This window comes from Mustela nigripes, chromosome 4 (assembly GCF_022355385.1).
Source record: "Mustela nigripes isolate SB6536 chromosome 4, MUSNIG.SB6536, whole genome shotgun sequence".
Lineage (NCBI taxonomy): Eukaryota > Metazoa > Chordata > Mammalia > Carnivora > Mustelidae > Mustela > Mustela nigripes.
Genome location: NC_081560.1, coordinates 53,228,314 through 53,256,051, shown reverse-complemented (window position 1 = coordinate 53,256,051; position 27,738 = coordinate 53,228,314). Strand labels below are relative to the sequence as shown.

The 27,738-nt window shown below is 44.4% G+C and overlaps 1 protein-coding gene across 1 annotated transcript in view; it reads left to right on the top strand.

The window, feature by feature from the left end:
- DNAH11 (dynein axonemal heavy chain 11) overlaps positions 1-27,738 on the top strand; it is a 294,718-nt gene that overhangs the window by 194,765 nt on the left and 72,215 nt on the right. The window contains exons 40-45 of the mRNA XM_059397525.1: positions 1,051-1,194; positions 1,815-1,997; positions 3,961-4,062; positions 10,084-10,218; positions 15,322-15,492; positions 26,987-27,222. Coding sequence (XP_059253508.1) covers positions 1,051-1,194; positions 1,815-1,997; positions 3,961-4,062; positions 10,084-10,218; positions 15,322-15,492; positions 26,987-27,222 — 971 coding nt within the window. The remainder of the gene's footprint in view (positions 1-1,050; positions 1,195-1,814; positions 1,998-3,960; positions 4,063-10,083; positions 10,219-15,321; positions 15,493-26,986; positions 27,223-27,738) is intronic.

Below are 27,738 nucleotides of genomic sequence, written 5' to 3'. Positions count from 1 at the left end.
CATTCGAATTCCCCTAAGAGAAAATAATGTGTAGTAGTCAGAAGGGTATTGTAAGGAAAAATGGAATTGTGGGCACTGTTATTTCAGGAATCCGCAGCTCGTTTTGTACTCGGGTTCCACTAGGCCTCTAGGGAGAGTCCTGGGGAATTACCAGGCCTGAGGTTCTTAAGATTCGATCTCAAAGAGTAAAGGATCCAGACTGCAGCTGCCCTTCACAGAAATCATTCAAGTCCTTTTTCTTTTTCTTTCCTTTTTTTTTTTTTTTAAGATTTTATTTGAGAAAGAGAAAGCGAGAAACAGAGCATGCACAGAGGGGGAGGGACAAAGGGAGAAGCACCAGGTTGAACATTTGGTAGGTTTTATAAGCAAGAGTATATTAGGTAGCTCATGACATGTTACAGGAAGTATCTAGTTTTGTAAATCCTGTCTCATGAACTTACATCTACTGCTCATAGATAGTAATTCCCGCCTCAAAGTATTTGTCTTAACACCAGTAGTTCATATCAACATTAATACCAATGGGGGGTAAATCAAGATTTTAACCAGAGGAGTTTAGGGAGTCGTGCAGAGAGTAGGTTCAGCCTATCTGGGCACATTCTCAGTTGAGAGTCAATACAGTGTAATCAAAGAGGTTTTCTGTGCAGGAAAACAAAACCAAGAGACTCAACCAAGGGATGATGTTTCTGGGAGGGGCCTGGTTAAAATGCAGATATATTACATAGGTAGGATAGAACCCATAAACACATTAAAGACTTTGTGTATAAAAATTCCCTGGTCTTGGCGAACCAGGCTCTTCAGATGGAGTGGTGTATCAGATGGAGAATTTTTTGGAAGCGAAAAAAGACCAGTGCAATTTCCAGAGTATCAGAAAAGTGTCTGGTGAGAACCTAACCTCCTGGGGTCCCAAGATGGCATCACTGGGCCGCAAAGACTGCCAAACCAAGACTGGTGGGACAAGGAGAGGGAGGGGGCCCTGACGACCAGCTTGCTAACTTCACGGCTCTTCCCCAGCCCTGCCCCACTCTTCAGTGTGGCTCTGCTTTTCTTCAGGTCAATCTCACTGAGCTGAAAGCCTTTCCCAACCCACCGAATGCCGTTACCAATGTTACCGCGGCTGTGATGGTCCTCCTGGCTCCCTGGGGCAGAGTGCCTAAAGACCGGAGCTGGAAAGCAGCTAAAGTCTTCATGGGAAAGGTATCAGATAGCCTGGCAAGAGGAACACCCTGCAGTTTCTCTTCTCAGTCCCATGGTTCTACTTGACAGCAAACGATGTTCAAACCAAAGGAGATCATCATTGCATTTGTCAGTGTAATCGACCACGTCTGCTCTCGACTTACAGTTTTTCTTTGCCGGGTTGGAGGTTAGCTTGGGCTCACAGCATACCTAAGTCAACACTAGCAGCACTCGGAAGGTTGCTAATTATTTGCAAAATTATGAAAGCAGTTAAGTGTGGGAGGGAGAAAATTACATGGATTTCTTATGCTGGAAAAATGGTACTAATGCACAAGAAGGTGAGGCGGAGGGGCTTTTGGTAGGTGTTTTTCCTTTTCTTTTCTGTCTTTTCTTCAAAATGTGAATGCCTCCTGTGCGGGGACTGAATATTTTACCCTGGGATAGAAGAGATTTTGAAAGTGTCCATTGCTAATTCTCACTTCATACCATAAAGACTGAACAAGTCAAACAGTAGGATAAATGCAGCTTGCCAATTTTGCCTTTGTGTGATGTGAGTCCTAAAAGCTGGTTTTAACTTTTGATCTTGGAATTTTCTCTGCAGCCAAAATGGGTTCATTGCAATCAGTCTTTTTGCTTTACAGGTTGATGATTTTTTGCAAGCATTAATTAACTATGACAAAGAGCACATTCCAGAGAACTGTCTAAAAGTAGTAAAAGAGCAGTATTTGAAAGACCCAGAGTTCAATCCAAGCCTGATTCGGACCAAATCCTTTGCAGCCGCTGGTCTATGTGCTTGGGTCATCAACATCGTGAAGTTCTATGAGGTATCAGTCTTACTCCACTGGGCTACAGCCGTTACTCACAAAGACCATCAGGATACTAATTTTTATGGTGGCAAAAAAAAAGGAAAATAGTGTGAAGTTTAATTGCCTGGATAAGATGAAGTTCTCAGAGTGAGATCTGAAAATGTCAGACTAAACAAGAGGTCTACACAGGAAGATATTTGAAATGTTTGAAACTATCTTTCTTTTAGGATAGAGTGATCAGCTATTGTAGATCAAATAGCAGTTAATTTGATTTGATTTGATTAAAAACTTGCTGGTAGATTAATTATATTTCTTAATGTTAAAATATTAATTTTGTGGGGTGCCTGAGTGGCCCATCAGTTAAGCATCTGCCTTCAGCTCAGATCATGATCTCTGGGTCCTGGGATTAAGCCCCACATCAGGCTCTGCACTCAGCAGGGAGTCTGTTTCTCTCTCTCACTCTACCTCTGTGTGCTCTCTCACTCTCTCTCAAATAAATCTTTTTTAAAAAATTTCTTTAAAGATTTTATTTATTTATTTGACAGAGATCACAAGTAGGCAGAGAGGCAGGCAGAGAGAGAGGAGGAAGCAGGTTCCCTGCTGGGCAGAGAGCTGGATGTGGGGCTCAATCCCAGGACCCTGGGATCATGACCTAAGCCGAAGGCAGAGGCTTTGACCCGCTGAGCCAACCAGGCGCTCCTAAAATTTTTAAAAATAAAATAGATACTAATTTTACATTGACTCGACACAACCGCAGGTCTTAATTCATGTTTCAACTTGGTGCCTATGCTCAATGCAGAAATTGACACCATCTATTGTAGACTTAATGAGATGAGGAAATAGATTCCCCCCACTTTATTTTGCTTTAGTATTTTAACGACAAATACACTTGTGACCATATTACGGTCTAATCCAAAAGTTTGTATGTTCAGACAGCATAGAGAGCAATGATCATTTCAATTATCAGGTACTTAGCACCTGCCGCTTGTCTTGCCAGCACTTTGCAGAAGGCTGGATGTAAAAAGGGAACAGTGCATGGCCCTTGACTCGGAAGAACAATCTCATTTTTTTTTTCTTGGAAGATTATATGTTATATGCAAAAATAGAATTACAGAGGAAATACCAAGTGTAATCAACGGCAGTCCCAAAATGATTTTTGTAAAACCAGGTTATATAGCCTTTATGTCGGGGCCCTATGAAGGGGACTCACAGGAATAGGACCCCATTGGTCTGTCTCTTCAGGGGAAGCGTCTATCGAGCAAGCTTTTGGACAGATGGTAGTTGACATATCGCCTCTCTCCCTGAGAAAACGTCCGACCCCTGTGCTCTCTTTGCACCATAGGTGGAAAAATGAGCATGGAGCTAGACTGTGGCTGTGCTCTGTGTGGTTTTACTTTAAAAGAGTAAAGAAAACGTCACTTCCTTCCTCTCTTGCTAACAGGGAAGAAAGTGGGTACCCCACGTTCTCAAACCACCTGTTGAAGTAACGTACCCTGATGTTGGCAGGGACTTGGAGAGTGGAAGCGCGCTTAACACTGGGAGGCTGTCTCCCACGGTCCTTCCTGGGTTCAGAGAATTTCTCCACACGTGTTTTCTGCCTTAAAATCAAAACTTGGTCCCTGCTTGAACTATAGTTCCTGCCTCTTGCAATTCCTAATGATAGGAAGATTGTCTTCCAATTTTAGGACATACTTACGGTACCATCTGAATGTTGTTTATTGTCTATAGCACTTTAGGCAAGGATGTGTGTCTCTCCTGTCTGGAAACAATGACTCAGTCAGGAACAACCAGACAGAACTAGGAAGGCCGTGTCACTTTTGGCTCTGCCATTGAGCAGGGCCATGGCTAAGAAATAAAGCCCAAGTAGCCAGGTGAGATGGGAGTTTTAATGTCAAAGCTTCGCTGAGATGTAGGGTTGAATGATTATGTGTCCTCTTTGCCTCTCCCTACCCCATGAGTTAAACCCCATATGGATTTTCAGGTCTACTGTGACGTGGAGCCCAAACGGCAAGCGTTAGCCCAAGCCAACTTCGAATTGGCTGCAGCTACTGAAAAACTCGAGGCTATCAGGAAAAAGCTTGAGGTGAGTGCAAAACGCATCACTGAAGAAGAGATGGTACCCCACCCCCAGATGGGGTCACGTCTGAGTCCACGCAAGCATAAAGGAGCCTGAGCTTTCCTCCATACACTCATTTACCTACTCGTTCAGCAGATACTCCTTGTCTGCTACGTGCTAGACCCTGACCTGAAAAAATAGAAATGTGGATGGTTTCTGCCCATTAAAAATCCTTCCTGGCCTGGGGGCAGAAGGAGCAGCGTAGCACAAGGTGATTCAAGGCAAGGACCCTGGACCCTGGACCCTGGAGCCAGACTGCCTGGGCGGATATCCCGGCTCCAGGATGTACGATTTCACCCCTCGAGACTTAGCTCCCCTCTCCGAGCCTCTGTAGGCTCATCTGTGTAATCAGCATTATAACAGTATATGCTTTTTAGGTAGGACTCTAAGGATTAAATGAGAGCAATTCCTATTCAGAATTTTTTTTTTTTTAAGATTTTATTTATTTATTTATTTGACAGACAGAGAGAGATCACAAGTAGGCAGAGAGGCAGGCAGAGAGAGAGAAGGAAGCAGGCTCCCTGTTGAGTAGAGAGCCTGATGTGGGGCTCGATCCCAGGACCCTGGGATCATGACCTGAGCTGAAGGCAGAGGCTGTAACCCGCTGAGCCACTCAGGCGCCCCTCCTATTCAGAATTTAGCATGGAACGGGGCACATGGTAAGTGCTTAGAGAACATCAGCTACAAATATAATCATTGTTACTCTTCTACAACTATGCACCCGGTCGTTCCAGCCTGGTGTTGTAAGTACATTTGTGACTGTGTGTCTCTGTGAGGGGGCACCAAAAGAAGATTGTTTCTGGAGAAATTAGAGAAAATTTCATAAGGAAGCTGTACTTGACACGGGCTCCAAAAGTTTCCTAGGAATCCCGGGGATAACTAGGCTGAGAAAGGTATTCCTAGAAAAGAATAAAGAAAAAGAAGGAAATGGAGTTGGTGTACTTGAGGAAACTCAATAGGCCAGAACCCGACGGAACACGAGCATTGGGGGGAAGGTCGGGAATCGCACGGAGTGACCAGGATTGAACGTGCACAGGGGAGCAAAGGCCTTCTTAGACTTCTCTGCTACAGAATTTAAATGTTACCAGACAGGTGAAATTGGACATTTTGAAAGATTTTAATAGGCTAGTGATGTGATCAAACTACCTTTTAAACAACTAAGTAAGGGCAGGAGGGTGGGAAGTGCCTGGATGCAGGAAGACAAGTCTGAGGCCCACAGTGGGTCCCTGTAGGGTCTCCGCTAAGGCAGGAGCAATGGTGAGGGAGAGAGCGAGGTGGCTGGCTGGCTGGCTGGCTGATGGCAGGTGGAGAGGGGGCAGGGACCTGAAGAGGGCTACTGAGCCCACGGAGCCCTGCACAGAGATGATGAGACTGTCCAACTCTGGCAACCTGGGTAATGCCCGGAGCTTCATTTCTGTTTCTGTGACACGGTGATTGTAACAGCTGCCTTTCAAGGTGGGCGTTTGTGATCTGTGGCGACCTAGGATCCAGGCTCCCTTCTGTGGGTGATAACAGGCTGAAGTATCTTGGGGGAAATGATCCCTCCTCATTGGAAACACTCAGGTGGGGCTTTTCCCAGAGATGTCCTTCTGTTCTCCAGCTAAAGGCTGGATCTACGATCCAAGCTTTGCCATTTTTCACCTCAGTCTCTAGAATTTGAACCATGAGCACAAGAATAAAGACAGCTGACAGAGGTCATGCATTCTAGAGACAGGGTCCAGGTGAGACTTGGGAGGAATTCCTATTCCTAAGACCCTCAGGAGCTCCTGGGTGCCTATTATGTGGTTCTGTGCCCTTTTCCCTCCCTAATAGCCTCCTCAGTCTCCATTCCCTTCCCATAAATTCCCTGTAGCTTAAATTAGCTGGGCATGGTTCCTGTCACCCACCCCACTCCGTCTATGACTCGTGCTGCACTGAGATACTGCTCAGTGTGCAGTACACAGTCAGTGCCGCATACATGTTCGTTTCCGCTCATCCTGTAGAAAACCCAGGTGTTAGGTGTTGAGCTGTCAGAGCTGGAGTTTGAGGCAGGCCTGGCTCAGGAATGTAGAGTTGAGAACGTGGCTGTGAAGGTCACAGATGTAGGGAGTTGGTCCAGTGGGAGGGTAAAGCATAAGGAGTGGGAGCCGAGGCTAGACCTCGGGGAGGATGTTCCCGTCGCAGAGTGAATCCTGCCATGGGTCCCTGAGCAGGTAAACTCAGCGGCCATGGTAGTCCTAGAGTCTGGGGCTCACAGCAGCCAGGCAGCGCGTAAGCCCAGCTTCTTACAGACTGAGGCCAGAATTAGACCTGCTTGTGTCTGAGGCCACTACTTGTGACTTTGGCATGGAAAAAAAGTCTGTGCAGTGTGTAGGGAAAAAGTGCAATTGCTAACAGAGAGCATCTCCCAGATATAAGGGCAGGTTCTCCAAAGACAAGGGAGATCATCTTTCCAGAGCAGAGCTGGAGGTACTGACTTTTAGAAAATAACAGAAAGGGATTAAATTGGGTCCTCAATTTTATTATTCAGTCATTAAAAGATGTCTTCTTTCTGGTCGCTACTTTGATACGATGGCTAATAGCCCCAAAAGTGTTCCTAAGGTGTGGAACATTTCAGCACCTCTGCCAGTCATCCACACCTCGTCCCTGCCCCGCGTGCTGCCTCACCTACACTTCCCGACCTGCCGTCGCTCCGGCTGTCACTCCCTGCCCACGTGACTCGGCCACCCTGTCCTCTCCACGCCATCCACACGTATTTCCTGTTACTGTGCCGTCCGTGCTATTCAGTAAATACCCAGTGACTACTGAGATAAAAACAGGCAAACTGTTGATAAACTTAGAGCAAGCGTACTCATTTTAGAAAAACCACCTTCATTGGTCAAAACTTTGTCAACTTGACCAAAGCCTTTAAAAAAAAAAAAGCTGCCGTCTGCTGTGAATGGCTTCATGCCAATTGTAAGCAATTAAATGTTCATAGATAAAGGCTGAGGGTGCCAGCCCCATGTGATCCTACACGGAAGACTCTCCTGGGTTGTAGAATTAGTAATCCTTTGGGCACAGCCTGCAACTGGCTGAATGAATTGTTCACGTCAGTTGTTTTCAGAAACCCACAGAAGAGCAGAGGTTCACGTCCCCGTAAGCCTCACAGCTAAGCTTGCGGACGCGGAGAAAAGAAGACAGAGTAGTAATTGAAATGTCTTGATGAAGAATGGCGCCCCTCTACCCCTGTACCACAAATGGATTTCCAAAGAGAAGTTACTAATGCCATTCCCACCAAGGACAGAGAACCTCAGCGTAGTTGCTATCTGTTGGCACAGGTTAGACGGATGCGGGAGCCCAAGTGAAATTACAGTTTCTCTTAGCATTGCCTTTGTTTCCCGCCGCCTCTGATTTTGCCTCCCTCCCGGCCTCTCCTCCTGATTTGCCATCTCCTGTTGCCTGCCTCCCTCGCACAGGAGGGACATATCTGATACTGGCATCTGTGTGGCAACTCTTTCAAACCAGAGTCACTCTGCATGTTTTTGTTCCTTTTACTCCGATCTCTAGTTTAAGACTAAAAGGTGACCTTTTAGGGAAGGTTGAGCCGAAAAGAACGGGCTGAGTTGGAGTGGAAGAAAAGTGGCGTGTCTCTCAAACATCCAGGAGCTAAGGGGAGCCATAAAGAACATCTGAAGTTGTTCTCCTCGGGGCCCTGGTTCTCTGGGTATGTTCCCTAGACCTCCAGCAGCAGCGGGGTCCCCTGTGAACTCTTTAGAAGGATGGATTCTCAGACCCCACCCCAGACAGACTGAATGAGACACTGTGGTGGGGGACTTCTGGATCTGGGTTTACCAACCCCCCCAAGGTGGTCCTGGTACACATACAGGTGTGCCAAGCCCTGATTTAGGAGAGCTGATAGACTGCATTCCTTTTTTTCCTCATTCCATTTACTTCTGGAAGCTGAGAGGCCAGGGCCTGTCAAGAACTGTGAAGGAGCCGACATTTGACCCTACTTACAAGCTAACAAGTTAGCCTGCCACAGTTTTATGGAGGCGGGCGGGAGACCCAACCCATGGGGGTGAGAGAGCGGAGGACCCCATGAAGGACAGGGCAGCCAGCAGCACGGACGTCGTGCATTGGTTCTCTGGGCCCCAGTCCCCGTGGGAGATGATGCCGTCCACCATGTTAGTATCACAGCCGAGAGACATGGCAGGCACAGGAGTCCCGGTCTAAAGAGCACAGTGACTGAACTGGCTCAGGCTTTCCCCCGGAATGAAACCCATCATCATCCTTCCCACGAGACAGTTCTGTCTTGTGCCCAGGGAGGAACACCGTCTCTGTCTCCCATGCCTATTCGCTATGCAGGTGTCTTAGGAAAGAGAACAAAAGCAGTCAGAGCTTCCTCACAAGAGACCTAGAAACCACTGTAAGAGCCTGTGGTCTCTCGACACCCCGCTCCCTTCCCCAACTTTAGACGGGCATGGATATAACCATTTTATGTCATAGTTGTGTGTATATTTGGGTCAGCCCTATGAGCTGGGTAACATGACTTCCGTTCTGCAGATGGTGAGACCGAGGTGCAGAGAGGTTGTGCAAGCCGTCCGTGTTGACGGGCCTTCGCTGCTAGCGGAGTCTGTGTGAGCACAGGTGTCGGATGCCACAGCTCCCACATGCTCCCGTATTTTATAAAACACGAGCACTTCGAATAACCTAAAATGGACACTTAAGTACTATTTGTTTTAGTCTGATTTTTTTTTTTGACAGATCACAAGTAGGCAGAGAGGCAGGCAGAGAAAGGTGGGGTGGGAGGAAGCAGGCTCCCTGCTGAGTAGAAAGCCCGATGCAGGGCTGGATCCCAGGACCCTGATATCAGAGGCAGAGGCCTAACCCACTGAGCCACCCAGGCGCCCCTGTTTTAGTCTGATTTCTAACTGGTTCACCTGTTCTCATATATCTGACCTTATTTTGCACCTTAATCTTAAGTCGGACCCGTACATCTTTTTCTTTTAGAGGGGCTGCTTTAATGGCCTAAACTAAATAGTGATACAATAACTGGACCATTGACACATATAAGCCATCTCTTCATTATGAATAGTGTACGTTTGACAGGTTTGCTTACTAAAGTCTCTGAGATTTTGGCACTCACTTACCAAAGCCGTGTTATAATTCTCTGAGATTGTTAGAATTTGGCAGATAGCAAGAGGCAGTAGTAAGGAGTCCCCGTAGGACTGTACTCTTAGTCAAGGGGGGTTTTTTTTGGCTATCACTAACAGAAACCTACTTAGAAAACCTTAAGCCAAAAAAGGAACTGAGGATGAGTCACAGACTCTGAGGGAATGAAGTGTGAGCTGGTCTCGGGAGCAGAGAGATCCAGGAAACGGGAGGCTGCCGTGAATGTCTGTTAGTGTCTCTCCAGAGCCTTGTGACTTCTACAGCTTGGTTTTCCCCTGCTTTTTTGTGTCCCTAGTGGAACAAGGTCCCTCTCCAAATGAAACCCTCCAAAATGTGCACCTCTTTCCTGGTCTTTTGATGCTAAAGGCAGTGACATACCTCTGAGTTTCAGTGGCCTATTTCCAGATACAATCTGATTCATGGCCCAGGCTGGGTCAGGTTGCTGAGGTCTGGAAGGGCTCAGTCATTAACACCCCTCTTCATTGCCTGAGTTATGGATCATTGAAAAATAAGAAAAGAGTCAGGAGGTGGAGAACCAAAAAATGACCATTATTATGAGTAAAGGTGTTACCAGAGGATGAGGCTTCGGTACAAGGGAGAGGAGACATGCACTCAGGGTGTGTGTGAGTCCGGAGGGCTCGTCCACCACCCCGCATTCCCCACCCCCAACCCTCACCGGTGGCTGTCTGCACTCTGCTTAGTGCAGAAGGCAGGCAAAATATGTATGCTTACAGGGGCAAAGGTCAAGGAGGAGGGAGGCTGGCTTCATGGACCCGAAGGTAGTAGATGCTTCACGATGATTATATTATTTCATTTTACCTAACAGTGGCTCACAAGCTAATTTTCACTCTTACCTAGGATTTGGATCGACATCTGAGCAGACTTACAGCTTCATTTGAAAAAGCAATTGCCAAGAAAGTCCAATGTCAAGAAGAGGTGAACCAAACTCACAAAACTATTGAACTAGCCAATAGACTTGTGAAGGAACTCGAGGCAAGTTGACCTTTTCTTCCAAATTTCCAACTAAAATATCGAGATCACCCTTTTTTTGGGGGGGGGGGATTTATCTTTACTTGCTATCAATAATAAGTAAATAGACCCAGAATCAATAGTGAAAGGAAATAATCAGCCTTTGTACCGTAGTTACTGCTGACCGAAAGGGAGAAGTGATGGGTTCTTTGCATTTTTAGTAGGGAGCCAGGAACTCAGTGGTTTTCTGAGATATGTTAGAAACCGAGGACAGGTGTTGGGTAGCTGTGGGACTGAACTGTTGTCTGATCCTTTTAATAGACATTTGCAACCGAGTGGTAACTTCAAAACGTTTTTTAAAACCGAGTCTGCTTTGTTGGTTGACTTTTTCCTCCTGTGACATGCTTTGACAAGTGACTGACATATTAATGTTAATAGTTAATCCTATTAAATAAAGGTTTTTTAAAAGATTTTTATTATTTCAGATAGAGGGTATAGCCGACGGGGGTGGGGGGCGGAGAGAGGGAGAAGGAGAAAGACCAGCAGCCTCTGCATGGGCCCGACGCCGGGCTTGATCTCACAAGCCTGAGATCGTGACCTGAGCTAAAATCAAGAGTCGGATGCTCAACTGAGCCACCCAGGGGCCACTATTCAATAAAGGTTTTTGAAACAATTCTTATTAAATTTCACCTGTTTGAACACAAGTGGTAGAAGAACATACAGCCTTTGTCCTCAGGAAGTCCAGATTTTATTGACTCTCCAATGTATAGTATCTTCATATAATAGATTATTATTTGACCATAGAAAGGATTGAGGTCTTGGTACGTATTACAACATGGATGAACCTTGAAAATATAAAATAAGTGGAAATGGGCGAAAGAAGAGACAAAATGCCACAGGATGCATGATTCCATGTATAGGAAATATCCAGAAGGGACAAAGCTACTGAGACAGCAGATGAGCTGTTGCTGGGGGCCGGAGTAACTGCCAGCAGGTATAGAGGTCGTCCATTGTGTGAGAGAAACATGCTCAAATTAGTGAGAATTATCATACAAGTGTGTGAATACGTGAAAAACCACTCAGTGATGTACTTTAGAGGGTGAATATCACAATATGTGAATTAAGTCTCAGTAAAGCTGCTGTTTTTATTTGAGTGCTACCTAAGAGTATGTAACTAAACTATCAGAAATGCATTGAACTGAAAGGGATAGAAAAGTTAAGATTTATAGTGGCTTGAACAAATGGGAATTTATTTTTCACATACTGCAAAAAAAAAAAAAATTGCATGGGTAGACCATTACCATTGCTGATTAGGGGAGTTGGTGGTCAGACAGTGAATCTCTTTTTACCCTTCTGCTTCTCCGTGCTTAGCACGCAGTCCTTCGCTCTCTCGCTTTCTGCAGCCCTACAGATGTCCCTACATCCCGAGGGTGTACCTCCAGATTCAAGGGGGAGAGAAAATAATCTGTAACAGCTGGCTTCTTCTCGTTTTCCTGGAGACTTGTCTAGCAGACAGCCATTTACGCCTCTTTAGCCAGAACTAGATTAACCACATCTGCTTCAGAGAAGCAGGGAAGATGGGAAATGGGGTTATCATCCTCGGCTTAGCCAGTCGCAGTTCATCTCGTGGGGCTGGACCCATCACCACTCTTGAAATTCAGGTTTCTCTTATCCACAAAGGAAGGAGGATTTGTATTAGGACGAGTTGGGTGGGCGATAGCCTAACCTTTAAAGTAGACTTCAAAAAAAATCTAATTAAAATTTCCTACAAATTTGGGGCGCCTGGGTGGCTCAGTGGGTTAGGCCTCTGCCTTCGGCTCAGGTCGTGGTCTCAGGGTCCTAGGATCGAGCCCCACATCAGGCTCTCTGTTCAGCGGGGAGCCTGCTTCTCCCTCTCTTTCTGCCTACTTGTGATCTCTCTCTCTGTCAAATAAGTAAATAAAATCTTTAAAAAAAAAAATAATTTCTTACAAACTTGAACTCAACACCTCTCTGACGCTCATGGATCGTGGTGTATCAGTTCAGGGTCCGTCCTGCAAAATCCACTCTTTGCGTTCCAACTCAGTACTTACAAGTTTCTTCCAGGAGTCACAGCACAAAGCTGTGGACTCACTCTTGAGGTTTTATTCTCTTTCTCACGACCCACACCCATTCCATCAGCATAAGGGCTGTGCCTTCGAAGTCCATTCCACATCCCAGCCTTGTCCCCCACACTGGTCCAGGCCACCCCCTCCTTAGCTCTGGAGGATTGCCCCCCAAAGTCCATGCCCCTTGTCGCAGCTGAGTAATTAAAAAAAATTAAGTTCATCCATGTCTTCCCTCCAATAATTCAGAGAAGTCACCAATAATTCATTGCCTAAATCAAGTTATAGTCCAAAGGCTTTCACTGGTCAGCATGATCCAGCTCCCAGATGCCCCTCTGTCCCTACATCTGTCACCTTCCCTCTAGCTTCTCCTTCACTGGTGGTCTTGCTTGTCCTCACACTCTTAGTCATTCCTATACTTGTGACCTTTGCCTTTTTTCCTTCACATGGCTTACACATTTCCAAATAATGACATCAGTAGCTCCCTCACTTCCTTTCAGTGGCTGCTGAAAGTTCTCCTTATTACATGGTTTTGCTCTGCCCATGCCTGCGCACGCGCGCACACACACACACACACACACACACACACACACACACCCATGGCTCTCTTTATGCTAGGTCGGCTTTATTTTCTTCACAGCATCTCTCATGACATGACACACTTAACGGATGAACGTATGTGAGTACATATTCTTGCGGGGAGGTCTTTTTCCCCCTGACTAGAATATAAGCTCCACAGGAACAGAAACTCCATCTGTTTTCTGCCCCGCTTGATCCCAAGTAGAGAGAATCATCCTTGGCACGTCACAGGCACCCATAGATACTTGTTGAATGAGTGAGTGGTTGAGTCTGGGGAGCCTCCTGTGTTCAGAAACAAAAAAATTCTGTAGCCCCTGAAGACTTACTCTTCTGAGATCACTTGAGAAATTCCACTGCTCCTAGTGGAGTTTATACCCGTTCCCATTGAAAGCGATGTGATTTAAGTAGTTTGCCATTTGTGAGGTACCAAAGAAAACGAAAAAGTGCCATTTGATTAGACTGTTTGCTTGTAGTAGGTTTAAGATGTCCAAAACTTCTCTGAAGGAAAAAACAGTCTCTACCATGTGTCTCTGACACACGGCAGTGTTTTCCAAAGGCTTGGCTTACGCATGATGATTTAGGCGAGGAGAGGAAAGAAGGTGAAATCATGTTAATCAGCCAAAAAACAAATCACAAATATATTTATATACACACACGCACCTTCTTTTAAGGATTAATTGAAGATGTCATACCTTTTCCTTTGAGGATAAATTCTTTCTGACTAGAACAGGAGACAGTTAACTTCTGAAAAGCATCAAGACTGATGATTTTGTCTATATAGCATTGACCTGGAAGCTATAGTCTCAACCATTCAGACTAATAAATCAGGCAATTTATATTTAATCATTAACTAACTCCTGAGCTGAACAGCTGTTCAAAATTAGAAATGGGTCACCCCAGCCAGGATGACATTACAGGCAATCTATAATGCATTAGAATAAAATTATAGTGATTTTTAACTGTCTAGAAATTTATTACAGGACATGTTCCAACTCTTAAACCCTTGTTAGCCAATGTCAGTAATGATTTATGTTGTGTGGGTGGTATAGTGAAATTATTGACGATTTCAATAGCCAATAAGTCTGTGTTTAGTAAATCTTCAAATTTCAAAGCTGTTTTGGAGAATGAGGTGGGTGCACTTTATTGTTTATCATTTACTATCCAAAGACAACAAAGATGGAGGAAAGGCAAATGAGAAATTTCTCTTCAAAATTAATGGATATACGGTCGGTAGCTGAGGAGGGAAAGTAATGAATTCTCTAATGAAGGCTAAAGAGTTGAAGTTCCTTAGTGTTTGTATAGCTAACTTGGGGTGATCTTTATCAAGCACAGCAAAGAGACAATCTTAAAATAGCTTTGATAACCATTCTCACTTGCTAATTTGACAACCTCCGTGTTGCGCGTATTATGGTGGCTCGCCGGGGAGCTGGCATTCCAGTCTCTTCTGACATAGATCATTTTTGCTCTCTGGGTCCTGTCTCTCCTCTTTCACAAGCAGAGCTAAATTCCATAGAGTTCTTTTTTGCTTGGACTATCAGATTGCTTACTTTTTTCAGTACCTGTTAATTTGCATGTTCTCAGGATGTGATGCTCATTTTAGTATGCACTGAAATGGTGAGTTAGTGAGCTCTCCTACAGTCAATCCATAGACATTTACTGCAGTTTTATTTAAATCCAATATTAAGGCATCTTCATATTTAACTTAGAAATCTGATTAAATGACCATCCAGCTAGATAAAAGGACTTCAACAGCATTCTTTGAGTGTATTGTCTTCAAGACTGGTGAAACCCTCCTGATTTCATTCATATATATATATATATATTTTTTTTTTTTTTTTGCATAGACTATAGGCCCTTCCATGAAGAGAGTGATTATATTAGAGAAATAACCCAAGTTTAGAAACTACCAGCATTATTCTTTAGTTAATAGCATCTAGGATAGGTGGCTCTTAAAGCTTTGCATTTGAATTAATGAATACAAGTGGTGTTGGTCATTTTTCGTTTGTCTCTAATCAGCTGACAGCCAATATATTTAAAACGATGTTTGCTCAGGGCAGTGGAGTACCATTGGTGCAAAGCAGGAGGAAGGCAGAGCCGCTAAGCTGCCATCAAAAATTCTAATGTCACTTGGGATTGGCCAAAGCTCTTGGTCCTCCATGCTCAGAGGGATAGGGAAGTGACTGTCAGCTTTGAAGAAAGAGTTAGAGCATCTGACAGGAGATGGGAAAGATCTAATGCCATATTGCAGGAAACTGCACTAAAAGGGAGTATGAGAGTCCCCTTCCTTCCTAATGATGGCTTTCAGACATGAGGAAGATGATGATAGTCATGAAATCCACTTCTGTTCCTTCTCAAGGCTTTGCAGAAGGACGTAGACTAAAACAGAGCTGTAAGGTGGTCATGGTAAACATTTGTTGAGTTGGTGTTCACTCTGCAATTACATCTGAGTAATTTTACCTTTCAGTCTGAGAAGATTCGCTGGGGTCAGTCTGTTAAATCATTTGAAGCTCAGGAGAAGACCCTCTGTGGAGATGTCCTCCTGACGGCAGCCTTTGTGTCTTATGTTGGACCCTTTACAAAACCGTATCGCCAGGAACTGGTAGACGTCAAGTGGGTTCCCTTTCTCCAGCACACGGTAAGCTCACTTCCTTACCTTGGCAGCATCTGGAAGCATTATCTTGACACTTCAGCAGACAAATCAGTATGCATACCAGGCTCTTTTGTACCTCTATAATGACCCTCTGACTGACGGGAAATTCCCATATGACAAAGACATTCCTTGTGTGTCGCAGTGTTTCTTGTTTAAATGATGGTTTCAAAAGAGAGATGAAAAAGAGTAAATTACTTTTTATAAACTCTAACGATACAGTTGCAAAACTGCTTTTAACAAAACTGATAACGGAAATCAAATTGGGGTTATTCTGATGGAATAACAAGCAGTTTTTCTTTCTTCTTCCTGCCATGATGGGTTATTTGTTAAAGACTCTCTTTTCACACCTACCTTAAGATAAAAAGTTAGCATTTTGGTTTCACTTATTTGTGAAACATAACAAGTATCATGGAGGACAAGGGGTGTTAGAGAGGAGAAAGGAGTTGGGGGAAATTGGAAGGGGAGGTGAATCATGAGAGACTATGCATTCTGAAAAACAATCTGAGGGGTTTGAAGTGGCGGGGGGGGGGGGGGAGGGTGGGGTACCAGGTGGTGGGTATTAGAGAGGGCACAGATTGCATGGAGCACTGGGTGTGGTGAAAAAATAATGAATACTGTTTTTCTGAAAATAAATAAATTTAATTTTAAAAAAAGCATTTTGTATGCACGTATAAAAATAACGCCTCCTAAATCTAAAAATCCAAAACCACAAGCAAAGTGAAATCACAGATTTGGAAGATGTGAAATCATCTGGTTCATGATTGTCCTTGTACAAAAGAGGAAAGTGAGTCACAGAAGTGTAAGTGACTAAGGTCATGTAGAAGAGGAGGTTAGTCCTCCTGAATCCATGCCCATGTTTGCTCTGCATCATTGTGTCAGCTCAGTTGACAAAAGCCCTTAAGATATCCTTACATCTCTCTGAATATTAACATTCTGCATTGGTAATAATAATAATTAATAATAATTCTGCCTCACTCTTCACAATAGTTGTTTCTGTGACATAAAGACATGTCAGTGGCACTTGCATAGATGAAATGATGGAGGGAAAGGTCACTATTAAAGGCATTCCGTAACTGATAATTTTAGAGGAATAGTCCTTTTGTAATGATTTAATATACCTGTGGTATCAAACAGCTGTAATGTCGAAGATTTATAGAAGGAGTTTGTCTCTACTATTCCCCAAAAGTGCAAGGCTTCTCTTTAAGTATTTCTGCCCTGACACAGGCTTTTACATAAGAACACAGAGCCTCCTGCTGAGACCGTCCAACTCTGACTGTGCTGTGGGCTTCAGAGTATCAGCTGCCTGACTCCACTCGTGCCCTTTTTCTCGGGTTCGTCTTCACCAGTCTTGGATCCTCTGTACGGGTGTCTTGGCCCGCATCATCCCGTGACTAATTCCGAGTGACAATTGTCCTCTTACGTGGTCCTCTCTGCATTCTCCTTCATTCACAGAGCTTTCTCATTCTTTCCAAAGCTGTAGGGAAATTCACCTTCATCTCGAGCCGTCCAAACCTTGAACTTCACCTTGTCTTCTTACTGTCACGATTCCTCTTCGCTTTGGGGGCATGTCGTAGTCCTGGCAGTTGGAACTTAAGCTCCCAGTCATTTTACAATGTTGAAGTTGGAAATGTGCCTTCTCAAGTTTAACTTTATAATAGGTCTTAAGTCGCTGGTAGAGCATCCTTTAGTGTGTGTGTTTCTAGGAAGTTTCCTGTCAACCCATGTGTATTTTCGCACTTAGTTAAAAGCCCAAATGTTACATAAAGTCTTGTTTTGAAGAAGTCATACAAATAAAACAAGAGAATTGATTGACTTACCCAAAATGTCTCAAGCATGCTAAACCTAGCCCCAAAGCAGAACAGCAGGTTTCTGATGCTGTACGCTGTACATACTCATTTTAACTGTGGGCCTATGATGCCCATGGCCCCACAAGCCTCCGCAGGGAGCCTCAGGCCTGTTTCCCGTCCTCTCCACCCTCTCTCCTGCCCTCCTGAGTGCACAGGCACCGTGCAGACTGAGAAGCGGGCCCTGAGATGTGACCAGCTCATGCTTGCACCTATCTCCGGGCACAACTATGCTAAAGGAAGAAGATGCTTCCAAATTATATGAATGATGTTCCTTTGGAAGAGTCCTCTCTGTCGCTAAGACAGCTGGCACAAAGTGCCCCCTAAAACCTAACAAAGGTCTGTCCATCTGGAAAGAGGGTTCCAGTTTCTGAGCTAGTTAACCCTGCCTCCTTCTAGATCCAGTCACAGCAAGGTGGGAAGATCATCACATCTGTGTAAAACCTGTGCCGGGGCCTAGAGGAGCTAAAATCGCTTAAGAATGTGCATTTTTAAATTACTTTTCCTCCAAAAGTATTTCTTCATCCTCTTCTCTCAAGAAGCCAGTGTTGTTATTTCTTTTCATTATGTTAGGGTGGCTTCTGGAGCTCCACTTGCCTGTAGGGAACTGCCCCCTAAGTGTCTCTGACTTGTCAGTTTGGTTCGGCTATCCTGGGAATTCAGAGGGTTCATAAGTTAACCCGTCAGCAAGTGACTATGGTTGTGATTTTTAAAACCTACAAACTAAGCATGGCATTTATTAATGACCTGTTGAAATAGGTAAGGTGACCTTGGAAGGAACCCTTTTTTTTTTTTTTTTAAGATTTATTTATTTATTTGACAGAGAGAGATCACAAGTAGGCAGAGAGGCAGGCAGAGAGAGAGGGGGAAGCAGGCTCCCTGCTGAGCAGAGAGCCCAATGTGGGGCTCGATCCCAGGACCCTGGGATGATGACCTGAGCCGAAAGCAGAGGCTTTAACCCACTGAGCCACCCAGGCGCCCTGGAAGGAACCCTTTTATAAAGCAGGTCAGCCATCCTTAATCCTTCCTAGAAATGAAGACTTCATATTCTAAACGATTGATTCTCCCCGATTTCATAAATACGTTTAATTCCATTTGAGTCAAAACTCCGGGGGTGGGGAGAATTATATTTTTACTTGACCCAGTGGTTCCAAAGTTTGTTGAAAGAATATGTTCTTGAAAACACCAAGATAATTTTGGGATAGAACAGTAAGAAAGCACTTGTCCTTCGAGATAGTAAAATATGTTCTAAATCGACAATAATTACAACAAGGTAGTTCTGCAGGGGAACTAGAAAAGTAGAATCAAGTTCAGAACTGATCAGGATGTCAAGAGACATCCTACAAACAGATGTCCCCTGTGATACCTATGCTCATACCGTGTCTTCGCTCCTGATGCTGTAAGAGGAACAGCTGACACTTCTATCTAAGAGGGATCCTCTGGGTTTCTTCTGGTTTCCGTCTCCTTTCCCTTCCCCAAGGATAATGCCAGAGCAGTTTCCCCCTCTCCTCAGTTTTTCCCTCCCTGCTAATTCATGACTAGATCATTGCCACTGGTGTGCACATACGTGGTGATTTCTCCCATCAAACAAGATACACCCAACACGTTTCTCTTGACCCCCTCCCTACCCTTCCAGCTACTCTTCCATTTTTCTGCTCATTTACAACAGTCACTTCAGAAGGGTCATCTGCAGTCGCTGTCTCCAAGTCCTCCCTCCATTTTCTGAATCACTCCGGACAGGCTTTTGTCCCTACCACTCCACCAAGCCTCCTCTGGGGTAGTTTTGCTTCCACGTTGTAAGCCCATTCTCATCATATTTGCCTCTTGGCTGCCCCTGATGTAATCGACCACTGCCCCCCACCCCCGCCCCGTCCTTCCATCAGTACCTTCTCTACTTGGTTCCAAGACCTCCCCTTGCCCCGTCTCCCTCCTACCTCACTGACCAATCCTCCTTGGCCTTCATTATGTTTTTCCTCTTCTCCCCACCTTTAATGGTGAAATTCCCAGCCTTTACTCTTTGAGCTGCTTTTCACCAGGTTCCTGGCTTTAAATGTTTCTGATATGTCAGTAATTCGCAAAAGTGGATCTGTGGCCCAGACCTGGCATCTTCACTCCTGTGCCTGAAAGATGTCCACGTACAGCGCATCCCAACTGAAATCCCACCTTCCCCCACAACAAACCCTTCTACCCAAGTACTCCCAACTTGTTGAACAGCAGCTCAAGCCCCACATGATCACCTTCATGTGACTCTTCCCTGTAGCACTCGTGTCCAGTCCACCTAGGAAATTCTGTAGGCTACGCCTTCAGTGTCTGTTCAGAATCTGACCAGTTTTCCCCACCTTCTCTGCTCCCATCCTGGGCCAAGCGACCATCCCTCTCTTGAGTAACTGCAGAAATGTCCTCATCTCCTAGACTGCTTCTCCTGTTATTGCATGTGTTGTTCTCCTCCAAACCTGATCTCAGTGTATCAGCCAGGGTGGTCAGCTACAAGGGCAAGTCAGAGAAAGTGAATTTTCTTTGAAAATCCCTCTGATGACCCCACCCCACCACTGCACTTCAAGCAAAAGCTAGAAATCCTAGGAAGTGTTATAAAACCCTCTAGGAATTTGCCCCGTACTCTCGTTGTCTTGCTTTCTATTATTCTTTTCCTCACTGCCCTGCTGCAGTCACACGGGCCACCTTTCTTGAATACACAGTTGTGTTCCGACAACTGCAGGCCCTTTGCACCAGCTGTCAACTCTGCTTAAAGTCTTCTCTCGGGACATACAAGTATCTCTTTCCCATCCATCAGGGCTTTGTTCAAATAACATCTTCAGATCCCTGGATAGGATTATAACCTCCATCCCTCAGCATGCCTCCTCCCACTCCATTTTCTTCACCATAACATTTGTCACTTTCTAATATGTTGTTTCATTTATTCATTTGCTGTGGTTAATAGCTTTCCTCTCCCTCAAGTATGGTGTAAGATCCACAGAAGCAAGGATTTTGTATGTTTTTTTTAACTACTCTATGCTGAAATGGCACCTGGAACGTCGTAAATGCTCGGTATATCTCTTCGTTGAGATGTGAGTTACATACCATATAGTTACCCATTTAAAGTATACACTTCAGTAGTGTTAGGGTATTCACAGAGTTGTACAACCGTCATCACAGTCCATTCTAGAACATTTTCATCACCCCCAGAATAAACCCCATATCCGTTAGCTCCAGTCACCCCTTCCTCTCCAGGCTTAGACAGTCACCAACCTAATTTAGGTCTCCACAGATTTGCCTGTTCTGAACACTTCCTAAGGATGAACTCACAGAATGTGTGGTATTTGTTGCCTAACTTCTTTTACTTCGCATGTTTTCCAGGTTCATCCATGATATATGTAGCCTGTATCAGGGCATTGCTTATTAAGCCTGAATTATATCCTATTATATGAATGTACCACATTTTACTTACACATTCATCAGTTAGTGGGCATTTGGGTTGCTTCTATTTTTTGATTACTATGAAAAATACTGCTGTGAACATTAGGGTTATTTGTGTGAGTTTTTTTGCATAGACATGTTTATTTCTCTTTGGTACATAGGCAAGAGTGAGGTGGTTGTTGTTGTTGTTTTTAATAGGCTGCATGGTAGCTCTTTGTTTGATCCTTTGAGGACCTACCAGACGATCAATATGTATTTTTAAAATAAAGAAATGTATTCTTACATGTACGTTGCATATCAGTGGGGGGAGCAATGGAGTTTTCAGTGAATGGTGATTGTACAACTGACCAACCTTTTGGGCAGAATGACAGTTAGCACTTTCCTTCATAGCTTCAAGGCAAACAGAAAGAGTTCCAAGTGACTTAGAATGTTAAGTAAGCTTCAGATGATGTAAATACACTGGTATATCATTAAAGATGGGAAAGTACAGCTGAACAAGACAAATTAGTAAGGAGCCATATTATAATCCCCATGTTATAAACGAAGAAACAGAAATTGGATTTTATCATAAGCATCAGGAGTCATTGAAGGATTTTAAGTCGGTCTTTGGTCAGAATTACACATTCAAAAGCTCACACTGGGCACAGAAAGAACAGTGACTTAGAAGGGGAAGAGACTGTTGTTCCTGAGGCCATATGTTACAATGGCGGTCCAGAAGACTGTGAGCTGAACAAAGTGCTGACAGCAGACATGGCCAGCAGCGGGGTGATGCCAGACGAGACAAGGAGGAAGCACTAGTAAAACAAAGTCCTGGATTGCCGATGGGCGCGGTGGCAAGATAGGCAGTAGGCGCGGGTGCCATTGCCAGAGATTAAAATTGGTTTGGGAGAAAAGATGAAGGTAACAGAAAGATGACTGCATGGTATCTCTGAAGCATTCAAGTGTCAGTAACTGGTAGGAGCTAGATAAGAACAATATTGGGTGGAGAGTTAGATTGGGGAGCCATCAATGTGTAGGGAGTTGCTGGAAGTGCACTTGTGTGAGATCACGTCAGAGGAGCTTTAGAGTAAAGGGAACTGCCTCAGTGCTGGGCAGTAGAGAAAGATGATGAAGGAGCAGAGACTGGAGAACAGCTCTGGCCATCGTGGTGCTGGGAGGCAAGAGTATAAACATGGGGACGGTCAGTAATGCTGGAGCCACCGGGACAATGTGGGAGGAGAGCTAAGAACTGAAGGTGTCCTCACCTATGGAAATGTGAAGGTCTTCTGTGACCACGAAGGTCTGACAAGCCAGAAGCCAGATTGCACTGAGTTACACAGAAAGTAGGAGGTGAAGGAGTAGAAGGAAAAGACCCTATTCTTGGAGGAATTTGCCTGTGATGGGAAGGAGGTAAGCAGAGTGCCTAGTTAGAGACATGGAGTATGGGTAGGGGTGTTTTTTCAGTGTGAATGAGATGGGAGCATGTTTTCTTGCTTCAGAAGAAAGGGAGAAGGAATTGTGAAGGATAAAACGGTGAGGAGGGATGAGGTCCCGGAAGTGGGGAGGGACAGGCTCCAGAATAGAGGGAGTAGAAGGACCTTCAAATTGGAGAAGCAAGACTCTTTGAACTTAGGTGGGAGGGAAGCAGACAAAAGTTGTTAGAGGTAGAGATCTAGAGAGAAAGTTGACACATCCACACGTACTGGTCTCTCTCCTCTCAGGAAGCCGGGGAAATGCAGTACCCCCCCCGCCCCCCGCCAAAGATGAGCAAGCTGGCACCAGGAGAACATGCGTGAGGGGAGTGAAAACATCAAAAATGCCTGTTGAGGGCAACAGGAGGGTAGATGTTAATTGTTGCCAAGCAGCTTAAAGAAACCAAAGATGAGTTTGGAAAAGATAAATGCATAGTCACAGTAATAAAGCTTTCATCAGCAATAAGTGTAAGAGGAAAAAGAAAGGACAAAAGATGTTGAATCCAGCCAGGACAGATAAGCCAGAAGGAAACGAAGGCAGAGAAGGTCATGGGGCAGGCAGAGGAACAGTTAAGGGATGGAAGGTGCTAATTAGGCTGGAGGAGATGTGGGTGTAGCCAGAAATGTGTGGCTAAAAATATGATAGAGTTTTTCAAAAAATTAAATACAGAATTACTACATAATTCAACAATTCTGCTTATGGGTATATGCCCAAAGAAGTTAAAGCAAGGACTCAAATACTTGAGTATTTGTTCATAGCAGCGTGATTCACAGTAGCCAAAAGGTAGAAGCAATCCCTGGATAAACAAAAGGTGGTATATACAGACAATGGATTATTATTCAGTGTGAGGAAGGAACTTCTGTCACACGCTACAACATGGATGAACCTTGTAGACAGTATGCTGAGTGAAATAAACCAGTCATGAAAGGGCAAGGATTGTATGATTCTATTTACATGAAGTAAATAGATTCATAGAGACAGAAAGGACAATGGCAGTCACCCGGAGCTGTGGGAAGAGGGGGCTGGGGAGTTACCAGTTGATGGGCATGGAGTTTCAGTTTGGGAAGATGGAAGATTTGTGGAGAGGAATGGTTAGGATGGTCGTACGGCAGTGTGAATGTACTTACTGCCACTGAACTGGACACAGAAAAATGGTTAAAATGGCAAATTTTGTGTTATAAAGATTTTACTGTAATAAAAAAATATATGGTAGGTAAGAGACTAAGTATCTTAGTACCGTTGGTTAGAGTAAGTATTGTGTTTAAAGGTGAGAGATATAGACAGTCATGTTTAATCAAGTGGGGATTAGACATTTAGATTTCAGTGAAATGATTTCAGATTATTACAAGGTCTGGGACAGCGGTTGTCATCTAAGGAAGGAGATAGGGTAACACCTGATCAGAAACATGTCATGCTCATTGGAGGTGGAGCATGTGGAGAATCCAGGGATGGGGATATGGTGTCATCCTTCTCGGTGGTCCTATTACTTTCCTCTCCCTCCGCCTTTTCGTCCAGAAAAGGATAAAGGATGTCAAGGCCAGAGATTAGATTCATCATCTGTATGGGAATTGATGTTGTCACAGATTGATAGCAAAACTTAGAAAGGCGAGAAAGACTAGTAGCTACGTCCTTAATAATTAATATGAGGAGACACACAGAAGATTGTTTATCTGGACTCCATGAGCCTCAGAGGTGGCATTTTTTATTAAAGATTGGGAGCAGTGGTCTTGGAATGACCTGTAGGGAAGTAAGAAGAATGACAACTATTTTCCTACACATGTGTTGAGTCTGAGAGTATTAAGAAAACAGTCTACTTGAGAAAGCCCTGAAGTGAAGTAAGACCTAAGGGAAGCCATTCTGGCCCCCCAGCCTCATGCTGAGATTATGTGGGTGTGAACTTACAAAATATAGTGATGTTGGTTAAAGTTGAGTCATTAGAGATGGGAGACTACACGTTGGCAGCATTTGAAAGCTCTGGCACATTCTAAAATGCAGCGTGGGGTTGAGAACCACTGCCTTAGGTGAGAGCTGGTATTTTGGTGAAAATGAGTGGGTAGTGGGAGCAAGGTAATTTGGTCCAAATGGGATCAGGCTACTAAAGGGCCTGTGGGAAGGGTTGTCAGAATGTGCAGCGTCAGGAGCGTGAGTCTGGAGAATGGATGGGGAAGAACCAGAGCAGCATAGCAGGGACTGAAAGGACAGGGACAGTGGGCATATGTGGCCTGGAGGGTCCAAATTAAACTGTTACTCAAAATTGCTTTCTTCCAAAGAGTAGCTCAGAGAGCGGTGACCCAACAAGACAGGGGTAGTAGTCATACATGGCCTGTGGGTCTAAGAAAAATGTTACCCAGAATTGTTTCCACCCAGAGCTGTTATCCTCTGGCACATGCCACAGAGACCTGGACATGTTGATGGAGGCATTTACAATCTGCTCATCAGTCTGACCTAGCAGTTAACAGACAGAACAAAACATGGAGTCGTTAGCGCTCTTAGCCTCTTTACGCCTCAGTGTCCCAAGCAAAAACAGACAACCAAAGAGGTCTACTTGCCAGAACTCCTCTAAGTTAAATGAGACCTTGAAAAGAGTGAATGTATGTGATAACTTTTGTAAACACTTAAAGCCTTATAAATAGTAGTTTTGTCACTGTCTTTTTCAAAGAAATGTGTTTTATTTCATTGTTTTAATTCAGCAGCCTCATGGTGGTTTTACTGTAATCCAGTGTAATTGGTGTACAGTGTGATTAGTTTCTGGTGTCCGCGTAGTGATTCAACCATTCTATACATACCCAGTGCTCATCACGATGACTGTGCTCTTTAACCCCCTCACCTATTTCACTCATCCCCCCACTTCCCCTCCAGTAACTATCAGTTGGTTCTCTGTATTGAAGAGTTTCTTTCTTTCTTTCTTTCTTTCTTTCTTTCTTTCTTTTTTTTTTTTTTTTGCTTGCTTTTTTTCCCTTTGTTCATTTGTTTTATTTCTTAAATTCCACGTAGGAGTGAAATCATATGGTATTTATCCTTCTCTGACTTTTTTCACTCAGCAATACACTGCCTACCCCTATAACTTGAAGTTTATTTTCCCCTGCCTAAGCCTAGGTTAAAGTTGATTGTGAGAATGATTCCTATGATATAAATATCTAAAAAAAAAAAAAATTCCAATGAAAAAATCTCTTGATGTATTCCTGCAACTATCTGAACACAGTGCTATCAAGAAAATATCCTGAAATTTGTGTCTAAAAATTTCAGTGTCAAAGTCTCACACAGCAGTCAGGATCCTCTTTGGTGTGAGCTACCTGCTCTCTTTCCCCTAGTAGATGAAAATGATCATTTAAAAAGGGAGATGGAAGGTTCTCTTTGATCCCCTGCACTCAACTGTGTGCCCAGTAGGTGCTTAAGCAATTCAAACTGTGGAATTTGGACACAAGATCTACATGTGTACTGTCTCCTATTCCTTGTAGCATCAGAAATTCAAGTTATTTAAAGCCTGTGGTTGTTACAAGTTGTTTCCCTTAAGTCAAAGTTAGGAAGTTAAAGCTGCATACTCCTTGCTAATAGAAGGATGCTTGTTCTAAAAGATAGCGATTTTCTCGTGTCTTTGAGAAAACTGTGTGTCAGTCCCAAGGCTTGTTGGTAGGAGATGGAGTTTATTGCTAAGATAACATTGTGGTCAGAGACAGTAGGACTATTGTGCCACCTTCTGTAGAGATAGTGACATGAATTGCATCACAGCTCTACTGTAAGAATCCTGCCGCCATTTTCTTTGCTGCAGATCCCTGGCCAACCAGTAAGTCTTGATTCCGACTGCTGCTACACCCCAGCCACCCACCCCCCACCCCTGGCCCATTCTATGTAGGGGTCTTACTGCCTTCTCTACTGAAGGCATGTTTCCATGTTAGCCCCTCACCCAGCCACCACATGGGGTTTAGTACATAGGAGGTGCTCCATAAATATTTGGTGTTGGATGACTGATTGAAGAAATTCTTTAATAAATTCCCTTCTATAGTCTTGTGTATTTTTGTAAAGTCCACTTTTGTAAAGAATGATCCTTATTCTTTAAACAGATGTTGGGGACACCTGGGTGGCTCAGTCAGTTCTGAGCATCTAACTTATAATTTCAGGTCAGGTCATGATCCTAGGGTTGTGAGATCAACACCCCTCCCCACTCCCCGAGGCCTCTGCAGGACTCTGCACTCAGCAGGGAGTTTGCTTCTCTTCCGCTGCCCTCAGCCCCTCCCCTCCCCTCCCAACCTCCCTCATGCTAGATACATGAGGCTGCCATCTCAGCCCCAGGGCAGAGAATACATCCCGTCGACCTGCCCACAGAAGAGAAGTCATCTCTTGGTAATGTTGGCCTGTGCTACAGGATGAATTGCCTGAGCAAGATACTGTGTTTGAGCCTTGCTCATGTGGGATGATGACCCCCAGAGCAAGTACATTTCTGTTCTCCTGTGGTTCTTTCTGTTGTCTAAGCCTCCCTCCCCTTGGGGGAACAGCCAATGTCTCCTAGGGCCACGTTTCTTTCTCTTGAAGTCAGATGCAATAATAAACCACATGTTGAATATTGAATTTGACAGATTTCAGAACGGTCAGTACCGTGTCTATAGGGTCAAATTGTGTTCCACAGCAAGAGCTGCATTTGGCTTCCAAGAGCCCAGAGAGAATTGGCAGGTGTTGTTGTCTTGGCTTTCATCTCTCGTTTCCTTGTCTGTCGCATGGAGTCTTTTCTCTCCTACCCTGGCAGTTGACTGCATTCAACTCTGATTCTCAAGGTTTCCATCCCTATAACCGAAGGCCTGGACTTGGTTGCCATGTTGACAGACGACGCTACCATTGCCACCTGGAATAATGAGGGGCTTCCCAGTGACAGAATGTCGACAGAAAACGCCACTATCCTGACACATTGTGAGCGCTGGCCCCTGATGATCGATCCCCAGCAGCAGGGAATTAAGTGGATCAAGAATAAGTACGGAGCAGACCTGAAGGTCACACATTTGGGCCAGAAAGGGTACGTGAAATCAGCAGGATTGGATTTTTGTTGAACGGCCATGAAATGGGTCTGATTTTTGCCAAGTCCCAGTGTTGCCTGCCCTCTCTGCTACTGTGAAAGGGGGCAGTATTGTTTATCTGCTTGCTCACGCTTCACATAAAGTATCTTTGTAGATAGGGCCTCTCTGTTAGGTGGGCATCCACTTACCTGAAGATGAAATTAAGCTGAAGGTGAGAACAAACCCTGCACCAGAGTAGAAAGATCGGTGGGTTTCCTGAGGCCAAGAATGGAACAGGATGGACCGTTTTCCCTGAGGACATTTGGCATGTGGCAACACAGCAATGGTCAGTGGGTGAGAAATCTATTCCCAAACATACACCTGGCGTGTTGTAGGATTTTAGGGTGCCTACAACCCCAACGCTGCCTGAAGAGAATTTCCTAGTCAAGTTTTGTATTATTGCCTTGGAGGACTGAATCTATTCTGAGACTTTCTGTCATTGGCGCCTCATGACATTACTGTTTGATAAATTTGTC